This window comes from Carettochelys insculpta, chromosome 2 (assembly GCF_033958435.1).
Source record: "Carettochelys insculpta isolate YL-2023 chromosome 2, ASM3395843v1, whole genome shotgun sequence".
NCBI lineage: Eukaryota > Metazoa > Chordata > Testudines > Carettochelyidae > Carettochelys > Carettochelys insculpta.
In genome coordinates this window covers 252,798,668-252,812,641 of record NC_134138.1, presented here as the reverse complement: position 1 = coordinate 252,812,641, position 13,974 = coordinate 252,798,668, and the positions used below count along the sequence as shown (strand labels likewise).

The following is a 13,974-nucleotide window of genomic DNA, read 5'->3' as shown; positions in this document are numbered from 1 at the left end:
AAGTTTATTTAAAAATAGGAAGTGTATAAAAAGCTGCAACAATATAATTATATAAGATGAAGCCATTTTATTTTCAAGTGACTGGCCAATTTGATAGAATAGTAAGTATTTATACACAGGTCTAATACGTACAATATACATACATGTGTTTGAAGTAATACAACTGAATTGCCTGTGATTTGGTATTGGTCAAATCTCTGAGAATGCATTTTAGATACATTGGCAATTGCTGAGAGCATTTTTATGCTGCATTTTATACGTCACGTATTTAGTACAATAAAGAGTTAGTACTTTCGTGTTACATGACATCTTTCTTTTCCCTGTTCTGTCATCTCATTTTTCAAAAAAACATAGTGTAGTGGATGCACCAATAGGTGTCACTGCCAGCACTGAAATGTGCACATACTAATGAATGTAAATCCTGAGAAGAGATTTCTTACCATTTAGCTTATTTATGTCTATGGAATACTCTACAAGTGAGTTATTGACAAAATAATTGTTACACCTAATTTTCTTGATTTTTTTTTTTTTTTTTTAAATCCCCAAATTATTCTGTTATTTTCAGTAAAAGAGCTAAAAAGTAGATCAGGCATTCCAAATATTATCAAATGACTGAAGAGGAAACGCATCTGATACAGGCTTACGCATTTTGTGACCATATGTTCTGGTCAAAAGATCTGCTTTCTTGAGGCTTTCTTGAGACAGTGTTTTCTCAGTATTACCGATCTCAGAAGTATTCTCTGTCCCCAAAGTGTCCACGTATCTTAAACTCCATTGCAAACCTGGATAAATAAGATGATTCTCAATATGCTGACATTAACTGGGACAGATAATTTAACTGATTTTGCCCTGAGTACATGACATGGAGAGAGACCCCCAGGTCTCCTGACTGCCCAGCTCCATCCTATAATAATTGAACAGTTCTCATCTTCTCTTGCATATTCATTCTCATTCTCTCTCTCTCTCTCTCTCTCTCTCTCTCTCTCTCACACACACACACACACACACACACACACACACACACACACACACACACACACACACACACACACACACACACACACACACACACACACACACACACACAGAGAGAGAGAGAGAGTAATTTTTCCTCTGCAGATGACACCCTTCCGATGGCTGATTTGAATGGTCTGATGAGTTTAGTTCAATGTATGTATGAATACGACAAATATGATATACAGTTGAGTCTGGACAAGACAAGGTCTGGGGTAGGATTGTGGGACCTGAAAACATTCAAGATAACAGTGAATGAATGACATGGCTGTCTTGCAAGTGAGAACTTATTGCTACTTAGCAACCTTCATTACAGCAGATGAATGACTGCATACTGAAGTGAGCAGTACAATAGGAAGAATGAGAGATATTCTGGACAAATAACTTAATTTGGTATGTGTTAAAGTATGACTGTGATACATACATTCAAATAATAGTAAATATCAGCAAGTTATTGGCAGCAGATCAGTAAGCAGATCTCGGCCACATGATGCATTATCTTGAATGTATCAAATGAACTATTAATCCACAAAGAGATCGGTCGCGAATTGTTCAGAATGGATCACCATTGCTGCAAACCTCTGGTAACAGAGATGCCACATAAGCAACAATGAGTATTCAAGATACATTTCAGTGAAGTATAAGACCCATAATTTGTAATGCTATTTGCATTATGATCTCTCAAATTATTAAAAAACTTAATGTGGCTGAACATAATGAGAGTGTTGGAGATAGTCCTTTTATCCACTTTCGTGAACTGCAGGGCAGTGAGAGTGACACTGGAATAATTCTTTTAAATACACCTTATATCTTGAACTGGCAGGAGCCTCAGCAGGAGTGAGATTTCATTTCACATTTTCATTAGTTTAGTTCTCGCCTTTTTTTCCCCCTTTCAGTAATCCTGGCTCATACACTCTCTCATGCTATGTCTACACGGTGCAAAGTAATTCGACTGCAGGTAAACAAATCTAACTAGGGCAGTGGTGTAGCTAGAATCAATGCATCTGCATTTGGCTTACTTAGCCGTCCTTACTGAAGAAGGAGAACAGTAGAGTTTCTCTTGTTGACATCCTTTACTCCTCACGTCTCATGAGGAGTACAGGGGGTCAACTGCCCAACCCTGAGAGGCTGATTTTGCCTATCCCTGCCAGACATGTGAAATCAAACCCTGGAAGATCAACGTGGAGTGGGTCGATATTCCAGGCTAGTGTAGACATAAGGGTCAGATTGCAATACGCTTAGGCAGATTGAATAGAAACTTAAGGTCAGTGAGACTACCATTGACTTTTTGTCTGCTTCTCAGTGTGTGAGAAAGGGTATTTATAGTATATTTCCATGACAATTCAAATTTATTTATAGTTTATAATTAACATTTTTTTGGGAAGCAGTGAAGAAGTTGTATATTATTTCTACCCTGAGGTCATCCCACTGCAGATTTTCTCATTATATTGTTACTTTGTCCTTTGAAAGGATTACACTGAATACTCCTCAATGTGGCACTTCAAAGACTAACAAAATGATTTAATTGGCGATGAGCTTTTGTGGGACAGACCCACCTCAACAGATCAACTGCATTTCCAGTACAGACTGGCATCTATAAGTACTGATGTCCAAAAAAAAGTTGCAATAAAAACTGGCAAAGCAAGTACATAGGACTGAAGGAGTGGGGTGGGGAAGTTAAGTGTCCTGCCTGAGATAATTATGAGCATCAAAGGAAGGGAAGCAGTCCTTGTAATGCCTGAGATAATTATCTCTGTTCATACCAAGTATTAATGTGTCGAATTTGAAAATGAGCTCCAATTCTCCACTTGCTGTATGGAATCTGTTTTTAAAGTCTCTTTGTCCTAAGACACACATTCTCAGGTCTTGAACAGAATGGCCCACTCCACTGAAGTGTTCACGGACAGGCTTATGTGTATTGAGATTCTTTATGTCTACTTTGTGTCCATTCATTTTTTAGTGAAGAGTTTGCACTGTCTTCCAGAGTCTCTTTACTGTGGGTCCAAATGATAAAGATGTCACTGATGTAGAATAAGTAAAGGAGAGATAACGGGACAAGAGCTAAGGAATCATTGTTCTAAGTTGGCCATAAATATGTTAGCATAATGTGGGACCATGTAAGTGCCTATAGTAGTGCCACTAATCTGGAGGTATAAGTTGTCCCCAAATTGGAAATAATTGTGGGTGAGAACAAAGTTACACAAGTCAGCCACAAGATTTGCTGGGGTAACATCAGGGGTATTCCTGATAGCTTGTGGCCCATCTTCGTGTGGGATATTGCTGTTATAGTACATTGATCATATCTTTATCATTTGGACCCACAGTAAAGAGACTCTGGAAGAATTCCACAGAGATTTTAACAACTTGCATCCTCCCATCAATCTCAGCCTTGACCATTCCATGCGAGAAATACATTTCCTGGACACCAGAGTACAAATCACTGATGGCCAGCCACATTGACACCACTCTCTACCAGAGACCCACTGACTGCTACACTTACCTACGTGCCTCCATCTTCCATCCAGCATACACCACACGATCCATCTTTTACAGTGAAGCCCTTAGATACAATTGCATCTGCTCTGATCCTTCTGACAGAGATCAAAAACTACCAAGCATTTATAAAATTTAATTACCCACTGGGAGAAGTAAAAAAGCAGATTGACAGGGCCAAATAAATACCCAGAAACCAGCTACTTCAAGATAGGCCCCAGAAGATCAATAACAGAACAGCACTTCTCATCACTTATAGCCCCCAGCTCAAACCCCTGGAATGCATCATTAAAAACTTACAACCTATTCTAGATCATGATGATGCATTCCAGAAGGCCCTAGGTGACAGGCCTGTCCTCTCCTATAGACAACCTTCTAACTTAAGAAGGATTCTCACTAACAATCACAGGCTACATCATAATAACACTAATCCTGGAACTTTTCCTTGCAATAAACCCTGCTGCCAACTTTGTCCACATATTTCTTCTGGGGATACCCTCGCTGAACTTAACCATGTTACTTATAAGGTCAAGGGTACATTCTCGTGCACTTTGACCAATAGTATATATGCCATTATGTGCCAACAATGCCCCTCTACAATATATATTGGACAGGCTGGCAAAGTCTTCGCCAAAGAATTAATGGACACAGAGCAGACATCAGGAATCTCAGTACATGTAAGTCCTTTAGTGAACACTTCAAGGGAGTGGGCCATTCTGTTAAAGGCTAGAGAATTTGTGTCTTAGAACAAAGAGACTTTAAAAACAGGTTACGTACAGAAAGTGGAGAACTGGAATTCATATGCAAATTCAACACATTAACACCTTGGTATGAACAGAGACAACAATTACCTCAGGCGTTACAAGGACTGCTTCCCTTCCTTTGATGCTTGTGATTATCTCAAGCAAGACACTTAACATCCCCCACTGCTCACCCCCTCCCCCTTCTGTCCTATGTACGGTAGGGTCTCAAGGTTCGCAAGTGTCACGTTCATGAATTCAGTTATTTGTGAATGGCCTCTCTTTTCCGTGGCTCTAGTGCTAGGTGCGCTGGCAGCTGCTGCAGCTTCCCGAGGGCTGGGAGCACTGGAGCCTGCTGTGGCTTCCCTGGGTCTCTGGGGCCAGGAGCGCTGACAGCAGCTCCCGCTTCCCCAGGGCCCTGGGCAGGAGCACCAGCAGCCACCACTTCCCCCGGGCACTGAGTGCCCACAGCCACCACTTTCTGGGGACCCCAGGCAGGAGCACCAGCAGCTGCCACTACCCCGGGGCTCCGGGACCAGTGTGCCAGCAGCCGTTGCTTTCCTAGGGCCCCAGGTGGGGAGCCCTGGCAGCCACCACTTCTCCAGGGGTCCAAGCGGGGAGTGCCTGCAGCTGAAGCTTCTAAGGGCTCCAAGCTGCCCCCCCATACACAAAAATCAACATTTGCTAGGGTTCTGAACACAGAACCATCATGAATGTTGAGACCCTACTGTACTTGATTTGTCAGATTTTATTGCAAATTTTTTGGACCTCTGTACTTCGGGATGCCAGTCTGCACTGGAAATACAATTGATCTGATTAAATGGATCTGTCCCATGAAAGCTCATCACTGAATAAATCATTTTGTTGGTCTTTAAAGTGCTACATTGCTGCTGTTTTGTTTTGTTAGAATACAGACTAACATGGCTACCTCTCTATTACTATTGAATATGCCCCAACTATTACTCTTTCTGTTAAGAACTCTCTTGTCCAGAGGTGAGAGAATAAACCTCAGAGCCAAAAAAGAGGATGGCGAGGCAAGGGAAAGCTCTGTCCAGAATTAAACTTTCAATGTTTATCATACTAAATGTAAAGATACTTGTTACGTGATTTTAGCGAATACTTTTTTTTTTTCCATGATAAAGCTTTTTTTTTTTTTCGGTAACATTTTCTGATTTAAAGCCAAACAAAAAAATTTACAAGTGTGTTTTTTGCACCCCAGAGGCAATCTTTTTTCTTAAGTAGTAGAACAGGCACAAATCACATTCTTAATAGAAAATATCTGGTATAACCTGCCAAATCTGATGGCACAGTAGAACCTCAAGAATCATGAACTAGTAGCCAAAGAAATGGAAGTATGAAATCAGGCAGGAGCATAGACCCCCTTTTGCCCCGGTCCCTCCAAAAATAAAATACAGTTCTGTGGTTAAACAAAAAGGAAACAAAATTTTTCTTCTGCTTAGTAAAGTGTTAAAGCTATATGAAGTCAGTGTGCAGATATAACTTTTTGAAAGAATAGCCATAGTCTGCATCTACACTAGTGAGTTTTATAGACAAAACTGGGGTTTTGTAGACCAAACTTAGTGTCTGCCTACAAAATGCATGTCATAAGATTGATCCTCTTTTATGTAGACATGATCCGTCAACAGAAGTTTTGTCAGAATCTCTCTTCCGACCGTAACTTCTGTAGACAGATGCTTCTAGTGTAGATGTAGCCATAATGTTTTTCTCAGAGATACGAGCAATCTCCATTCCCAAAGTATTCATATCTCTCATGTTCTACCATGCTTTTATTTTTTGTGTCATCTTTTACACTCTACATTAAAATGTAAATGTGAAAAGTTAAAAAGAAATATAGTGAAAATCACAGTACTCTGTATTCACAACCTCTTTCTTAGCTGCTGGGTCAGGTGGGGTAGCTGATATGTGCCTCAGTAATATTTATATGAGTAGTGCCACTGGAATCAGTATAGCTAAATATATAATGAGCTGCTATACAAAATAAAGATTATAGAATAGCTCTACAGTGATTACCACTGACAAGTTGAAAATTGTGACTTTCAGGAGTGTAGCACTCTAATGTATGCAATCAGAGGACAAATATAGGTTTCCAGATTGTGGCATTGTCACTCTTGGGCTTCCTCCTAGAGCTTTCATGCATGCAGACACTTCATACCTGCTGCAACAGACCTTTCTAGGCTGCAGGTTATTTCACACTTTGGAAGGTGACAAGTAGAAAGTAAACTGAAATTACAATGAAGCACATAAATTAACAAAAATATGGACTATTGACTTCTTTTGGTGGTGGGAGTGTGTGGATTTTTAATTTAGGTCTGTCTGTTTTCTTATTTTCTGCCTGTCACCGATGATATTTGCTTGCTTGATGTGGATTGCAGAAAACACCTTTCGAATTGACAGGGAGAATTTGTATTTTTTTTGTTTGTTTCTGTATTTACTCAAGAGCTTCCATTTTTCATGTTATCTTTGTAACCATTCACATTTGATTGAAAATTGTTCGTCTCTGGAGATTCAGCAGTTAATCAAGAAGTGAGAATGTTAGCCCGAAAGCCTGATGCTAGTGTGCTTGTGCTTGTTAAGATACTGGAAACAAGTCTGTTAAGAGCTCTCTCCTGCCAAACCTAATGATAAAGAGAGAGAAGCTGCTTCATGTTCATGTTGCGGGGATCCATGCAAACATCAATAAAAAACACTGCTTCCAGGAATGAATAGCCAGTACAATATCTCTCTCCTGTTATGAGCAAAATAATCATTACAGTTAAGCACAATAGAACAAAATAAGGGAAGAAGGAATGGAGTTGTAGATATAGTTTAATAATGGAAACAAATGTTTACTTTGTGTTTACCAGCTGAAATAAAATTTGCTTCTGTGTAGTATTTTAAGAAATTTTAATGACAGTCTTTTCTCCTCTACATCGAAATCTGTTAGTGGAACTCTTAGGCTGTGTCTACATGGGCTCCCTACTTCGAAGGGAGGATGGTACGTAGGGTTTTGGGAGATTATTAATTAAGTGCTGTGCTGCATATGCAGCACTTCATTAAGCTAATTCTCCCCCACGACAACTTCTAAGTGTTAAACTTCGAAGTGCCGGCTTGCGTGTAGCCACAGCTAACCAGCTGGTACTTAGAAGTGCCCGGGCAACTTTGAAGTCCCTTTACTACTCCTCAAAGTATTTTTTCAGTTTTTCTGTAACACATTTGCACTATCATGAAAGGTAAACAAGGTAAAACTTCAGAGGTTACAAGTCCACTCAGTCCTACTTCTTGTTCAGCCAATTTCTAAGATAAATAAGTTTGTTTACATATACAGGAGATAAAGGCCTCCCACTTCTTTACAATTCGCCTGAACTGAAAAGTTAAAAACAGACACTTGCATAGCACTGTAGTAGCCAATGTTGCAAGATATTTTTGTCCGATACAGTAAGTGATTTGACTAATGTCAGGTAACAGACAGGTAGAATATGCATCTATAGAGCAGCATTCTGCCACCTTAGCCATGCTTTCTTGTTGCCTTCTGCAGCAAAGGAAGCAGGGGTTCTGTAGACCATTGCCTCCTTCAGTTCACATACCCTTAATGCATCCCCAGGACAGGTCTATCCTGTGCATTGAATGAGGGAAGCATCCTGTGGAAACAGTATGATGGAATCGTACAATTATAGATTGTATCATAAAGTATAACCATAAAAGTTCTGAACTGAGGTTGCATAGGCAACCTTAATTCTGGTATTTCCTGACTTTTGAGTGCTTGACCTTGTACATTCATTGTTCTTTTAGTATAGTTTTGTGTGTGCAATAATTACATAATTTGTGTAAATAGAATTATTAAACTATTTTACCATGCATTTTCAGTGATTGTATCCCTTCTTATATTCATTCAGTAAGAAGTACCTGAATTTTAAATGCCTGGCTTGATCTGCTTAGCTGATTTTTCATGTTTGAAGAGTTAATTTTATTGTATAATTTAGTATAACAATAAAAGAAAAATAATTTCTTTTCAGAAAAAAGTGCTATGCTTCCATATTTAGTGGCTTGATTCATGAATACAGATACATAAACATGTGCTTTGAAAGCATCTGCTATTGCATACACATGCACAAGCTTGTTAAATGATTTGATGCAATTAAGAGTAATTGTGCATAATGTATCCGAAAGCAGGATATAGCATTTTAGGCTGTCCGTTTAATTCTGGATCACATTTTTTTAAATTAACTGAGTGACAAAAATGTATCACTGTGACTGCAAAAAGTTTTTACTATATTGATTATAAATTACATTGAAAATCTTATTCTTTTGATGTAGCGTATATGTGATCTATGTATAATATTTTACTAGCGGTCCTAAATAGAAAGTTTGCCATGCACTTGGTACAAATATAACAGGAAAGCTCATCACCCGAAAAATAGTTTTGTTCGTCTTTTAAAGTGCTACATTTCTGCTGCTTTGTTTTGTTGGAGTACAGACTAACATGGTTACCTCTCTGTTACTCTTGGTACAAATATGTCTTTTTGGGAAATAGACTTCAAGGAGAGTGTCCAAAGCTGGGTTTCTGACTCTTTCTTGACCCACTAAATTTTGCGTGTCTTCTCCATAGCTTACCTCTGTAATAGCACAGAAAGGTGGATTTTGCCTTTTAGGAAGAAAACTGCTGTCCGAATAAAGAAATAATTGCTTGATGCAGAGATCTTCAGTTATTTTCTTTCCTCCATAAATCAGAATTTGAAGTTACAGGCCTCTGCAGGTGTCCAATTGACTTTACATTTGGTTCCATGTAAATCAAAATCGGTGTTATATTGGAAGGAAAAGAGTAACTGATTACTGAAATGTTAAAGACTTTTCTAAAGGCTGCATCGGTTGATTATGGCATTGTGGTAGCAGTAAAGTAGCTAGCGTTGAGAATATGCTTTCCATCTAAGCACCTATCTTCAGGCAATAACTTTTTTATTAAATCCTCATCTCCACAAGTTATCTGTGAGTTATTCTTTTTCTTTATATTTTGTGTGTGTGTGTATGCACGTGCGTGTGTGTGTGTAGCCATACATATGTGCTGGAAGTAGGAGTTTGGCGGGTGCTGCGGCACCCTGTGACTTCAAGTGGTTTCAGTTATATGCCGGGTTTACAGTTTGGTTCAATGGCTGTCAGCACCCCCACTATAAAAATTGTTCCAGCGTCTGTCAGTCTCTCTCTGTGTATATAAATGGAAAACTATTTTGTTTCATGCATACAAACTTTTTATATATCTAGTGTTCACTGAGGAATATCCACGTTGCCTGTGTGGAATAGAAAAGAGAAAAAGAAGGTGTTGCACTGATATTTATTGTGCAAGTTGAACATATCTTTCATTGTTAATGAGGAAGATTACAGAGAACCATAAATGTTTATAGTTGTTTATAAAACAGAAGCAGATAGTGTATATAAAAAAAACTTCCAATGTAACATCCCCACTTCTACAAACATTGAAGCATGTGTACAACTTTATCCTTGTGAAAAGTCCCAATGACTGTATCATGTGAATAAAATCCTCATGGAAGTAAAGTTATGTTTAGGCTTTAGTTTGGTAGATTTGGATCTAAATAAATAAAAACCGGAAACTCAAACCGTAAAGAAGGGTGGAGAAAGAATTACAAGGTTGATGATGATACTAAGATTCCATGTGGTTGTGTGTGTTTTGGCCAATGGTGTTTACATCTTAAATGATCCCTTACTTTCTGAGGTTAGTTGTTAGACTAGAGTTGATAAGTTTCAAGTTATAGGCCACTGGGTATTTATCACACGCAATTTTACTACCTTGCACAGCTTCTGATACGTATAAGCATCACCAAGAGCCACACACAGTGAAATAAAAACAGCTGATGGTTGGTGTGTTTGACTCCACGTGTCTCTGCAGAGTCAAGGTTTGAAATTCTAAGTGATGATTCCTAGACCAACTGACTTTTCTACACTATAGACATACATAAGTCATTAAGTTTAACACCATATGCTATGACACTGTTTAAGCAAATCTGGGGAGGAAATACTGTTTATCAGAGAAGCAAATCTAAATGTCCTGGTTTTTTTGCATGTTTAAAGCAACTCTGGATTAAACAGTATATACATTTTTGTACATCACCTGCAATAGTAAATCATGTCGATGACACTTAAGCATTACTGTCACTTGTACAAAATGGACCATATTCTTGTGCATAGTTGCATCATTCATTGAGTCCTATAGATCTGAATTCAGGTACAGTTTGTTACTGCACATCTGTGACTTTCATTGTGGGTATCCTTTACAACTGGTTTATTAACACTTGTTTCTGTATAGAAAATATCTGGTTTGGAGTTCTTGTTTACATTCATAGGACAGTTCTAGGCAGGTTGAAGATGCTGGTTAACCTTTGAAATGTATTGTTTGCTTGGTGCATAAGAGAGAGAGATGACTAAGAAGTGCGTGTTAGAGCCTCTCAAAATATGAGATCATCAGTCTTCAGGTAGTTTGGTTTCAAGCAGTCCCTGCTGTCCAGGATGCACAAAGCATAGCTACAACTCAAAGTAGCTCAGTGCATTCCACCTCTGATTTTTGCAGACTCTATGAGGAAATGTCAATTGGACATTACTGAATGCCTCTGCCTTGCTTTAATATCTCTTCAATAATTTAATATATTGTCTGGCTCTGTGTGCTGAACTCATAACCCACCAGTTGCTTATTGATTTCTCTTCTAGTAGAATCTACATCTGTGATTTGACCCATGCCAATTACAATACAATAGGTTTGGTTGGTCACATGGGTAATTAAAAGTATAAATATCTATTGAAGACCATAGTTCTAAAAATGTTTTTCTTTCTCTTTTCCTAATGGAAGTCCTTTGATTACCTTAGTCTAAATCTGGAAGTACTGCAGTCCCAATTCTGACATTATAAATTATAGGTGCAGTAAATAATATAGGTATTTTCAATTTGTACTTTCGGAAAGTAAAATAAATCAATTTACTTCAGAGCTTTTTCCATTATTTGAAGCTATAAATACCACTGTTAATGAAGTTCTGAGGTAAACAATATATAAAATCTCTTTGCTTTGTTCAGGAATAATGCATTGTTATGTGAGATCTGTTGCATTAGCAATTCCATTATTTCTCTAACTGAAACACGCTTAAAAAAAGATCTCTCTATAACAAGCGTCAGCAACCCTTCCTAGGCAGAGTGCCAGAATTTGACCTTTTGACCTCTCTGTATGGTCCAAGTGCCAGTGATACTTTTTAAGGTAACTAGTAGTCCTGCTTACAACAGCTTCCTTATTAAATAGATTAAGATGCAGAGCTTTACCTTTTAGGTGGTGGTTGGTAGCATTAGCTGGTCTTTTGTCAATCCGCAAGGTGGCAAGGCTTTGAGCAGCTGCCAGCTGCGTAGAACAGGGCTGAGCTCCTGCCTTGTTTGCTGATGAAAATCAGTTCATGCGCCACTCTTGCCCCCCATTCCAGGGGTTGCTGACCCTTGCTCTATAATTTAATGACAAAGAGGCAGATCCTGCAGAACCTTACTCTGTATTTCCCCAGTGCTTTTCAGTTTGATCTCTTAGTGCATTTGATAGCACTTTGAGGATAATCACTTTTTGCTGTTTCCTCTGTGTAATTATTAAGTTTCCTCTTATGTTTGTTGGAGCTTTTCAGAAAATAACTTTGGAGAGGGTACCTGGCAAAGAAATTCAGGAGCCATTGTACCTGATACAACTTAACATATTTTTTAAAATGTAATAAGCATTCAAGTAGAATGTGTCTATTTAACTCCTTCAGTAAGCTGATTAATGACAGAATTAAATTTATTAGTTGACAAATTGTTCCTCATCTTTTTTATTTTATGCATTTAGTTTGTGTAACATTTTAAAACCATACTTGACCTTGATGGATTTTCTTCCATCTCATTTCATATTTACTGTTAAACTCTAGCAGTGCATCATGATAATAGTTGTCCACATATGTTACAGAAAAACATACAGTTATGAAGTAACTTAAAAAGGTGTTTGTAGTGTTAGACAGAACTTCCAGTCATTGAAGTCTACATGTCCATCTTGGATATAGTAATCAACATTAAAAAACAAATGGAATATTAAGGGAGGACATTTTGTTATTTCCAGGATGAAGATGGGACAGAGGAGGAGAACAGCAGAGTTGAACCAGTTGGACATGCAGACAGTGGTTTGGAGAGCACTACCAGTTTTTCTTTAGAGTAAGTTACTTTGATACTTTGTCATAGTTTTTTGAACACTAAAATTTAGAGTGGTAAAGGAGCTCTTGCTACAGCAAGTTTGGTAATGTGAGGAAAAAAATAGACTCGTAATGTGCATTTTATTTTGATTGTAACTCTGGATAAAACAGATATTTCCGTTTTGCCCTTTTCACCTTGTTAAGCCTCTTTGTTAAGAGGTCCATACTAGTGATTTAGCAGCAGAGATGTGGAGCATTTTCAGAGCTATTCCTCTGATAAAGGTTGGGTGGGTGGATTTTTCTGTCTCCACACAAAGATGCTTAACCCTACAGCACTTTAGGGTTTGGCAGCAATGATGGGGGAAGGAATGGACCCAACAGACTATCCCAAAATATTGGCAGGTGAGAGTTTGGGTGTTGAAGGTCCTTATTTCTTCCACAAATGCAGTGAATGAATTCCCAGGGAAGGAGGAGTTTTGCAGAGAATGACTATTCAGGCAGAACAAAACCTCAGAATGGTGATAGGCATAACCTGAAGCTCAGCTTCACTCTAGGAAAGATGCAGTAACTGATGTGTCATGATGAATTCTTAAAACAAGGAGTTGTGCCCTTTGAGTTTCATTGCAAAGTCTGACCCAGGTCTGTCTGTGATATTGGTTTGGAAATGATTCATTACACTCCCAAGTATACTCATCCCTCGTTAAATGAGCACTTCATTTACGAATACTCGCTTAAACAAGGGAAACACTTACCTAGCCTAGTTCACTCTACGAGTGAACTTCCCCCACTCATACAAGCCTTATCCCCTTTCCCCCAGCTCCAACCCCCAGTCTGACCCTCCCTCCCCCCACCATCCCTGCAGCCCCAACTGCTGTAGACAGACCCCCTGCTGGCCCCACAGCCTGACAACCCACTGCTGCCTGCACTCCCCGCAGCCCCAAACCATGGCAGCTTGATGCCCCTGTTGGCCCCGTGGCCAGACACCCCGCACCCCCCGCAGCCCTAAACTGTGGCAGCCAGAACCCCCTTACTATCCCCACAACCTGAACACACCCCCCACCCCCCGCCGCCTGAACCCCTGGCGGCCCTGCAGCCTGATCTCACAGCTGCCTGTATCCCCCACAGCCAGACCCCTCTGCGGCCACCTCTATGCCCCTGAGGCCAGACTCACCGCAGTTGCCTGTACCCCCCCGCAGCCCCATAGCCAGTCCCTGCCACCTGTAACCCCTGTGGCCAGACCCCACTTCGGCCACCCGTACCCCCTGCAGCCAAACCGCTCTGCAGCCGCCTATAACCCCTGCGGCCCCATATCCAGAACCGCCCCTCCTGCAACGCCTGTAACCCCAGTGGCCAGACCCCGCTGCCTCTGCCTGTAACCCCAGCGGCCCAACTCCCACTACCCCCGTGGCTGCAAACTGCAGCAGCCAGACCCTCTTATCAGCCTGCAGTCAGATAGCCCGACCCCCCAGCCCGCCACCAGATTTTTGCCCTCCCTCCCCACAGCTCTAAACTACCCCAGGCCTTTAACCCTCCCC

The 13,974-nt window shown here is 39.9% G+C and overlaps 1 protein-coding gene across 8 annotated transcripts in view; it reads left to right on the top strand.

The window, feature by feature from the left end:
* The window catches only part of PARD3 (par-3 family cell polarity regulator), a 735,311-nt gene that overhangs the window by 403,756 nt on the left and 317,581 nt on the right, over positions 1-13,974 (top strand). For all 8 annotated transcript variants that reach the window (XM_074984984.1, XM_074984976.1, XM_074984978.1 and 5 more), the window contains one exon: positions 12,370-12,461. In XM_074984984.1, the coding sequence (XP_074841085.1) occupies positions 12,370-12,461 (92 nt within the window). The remainder of the gene's footprint in view (positions 1-12,369; positions 12,462-13,974) is intronic.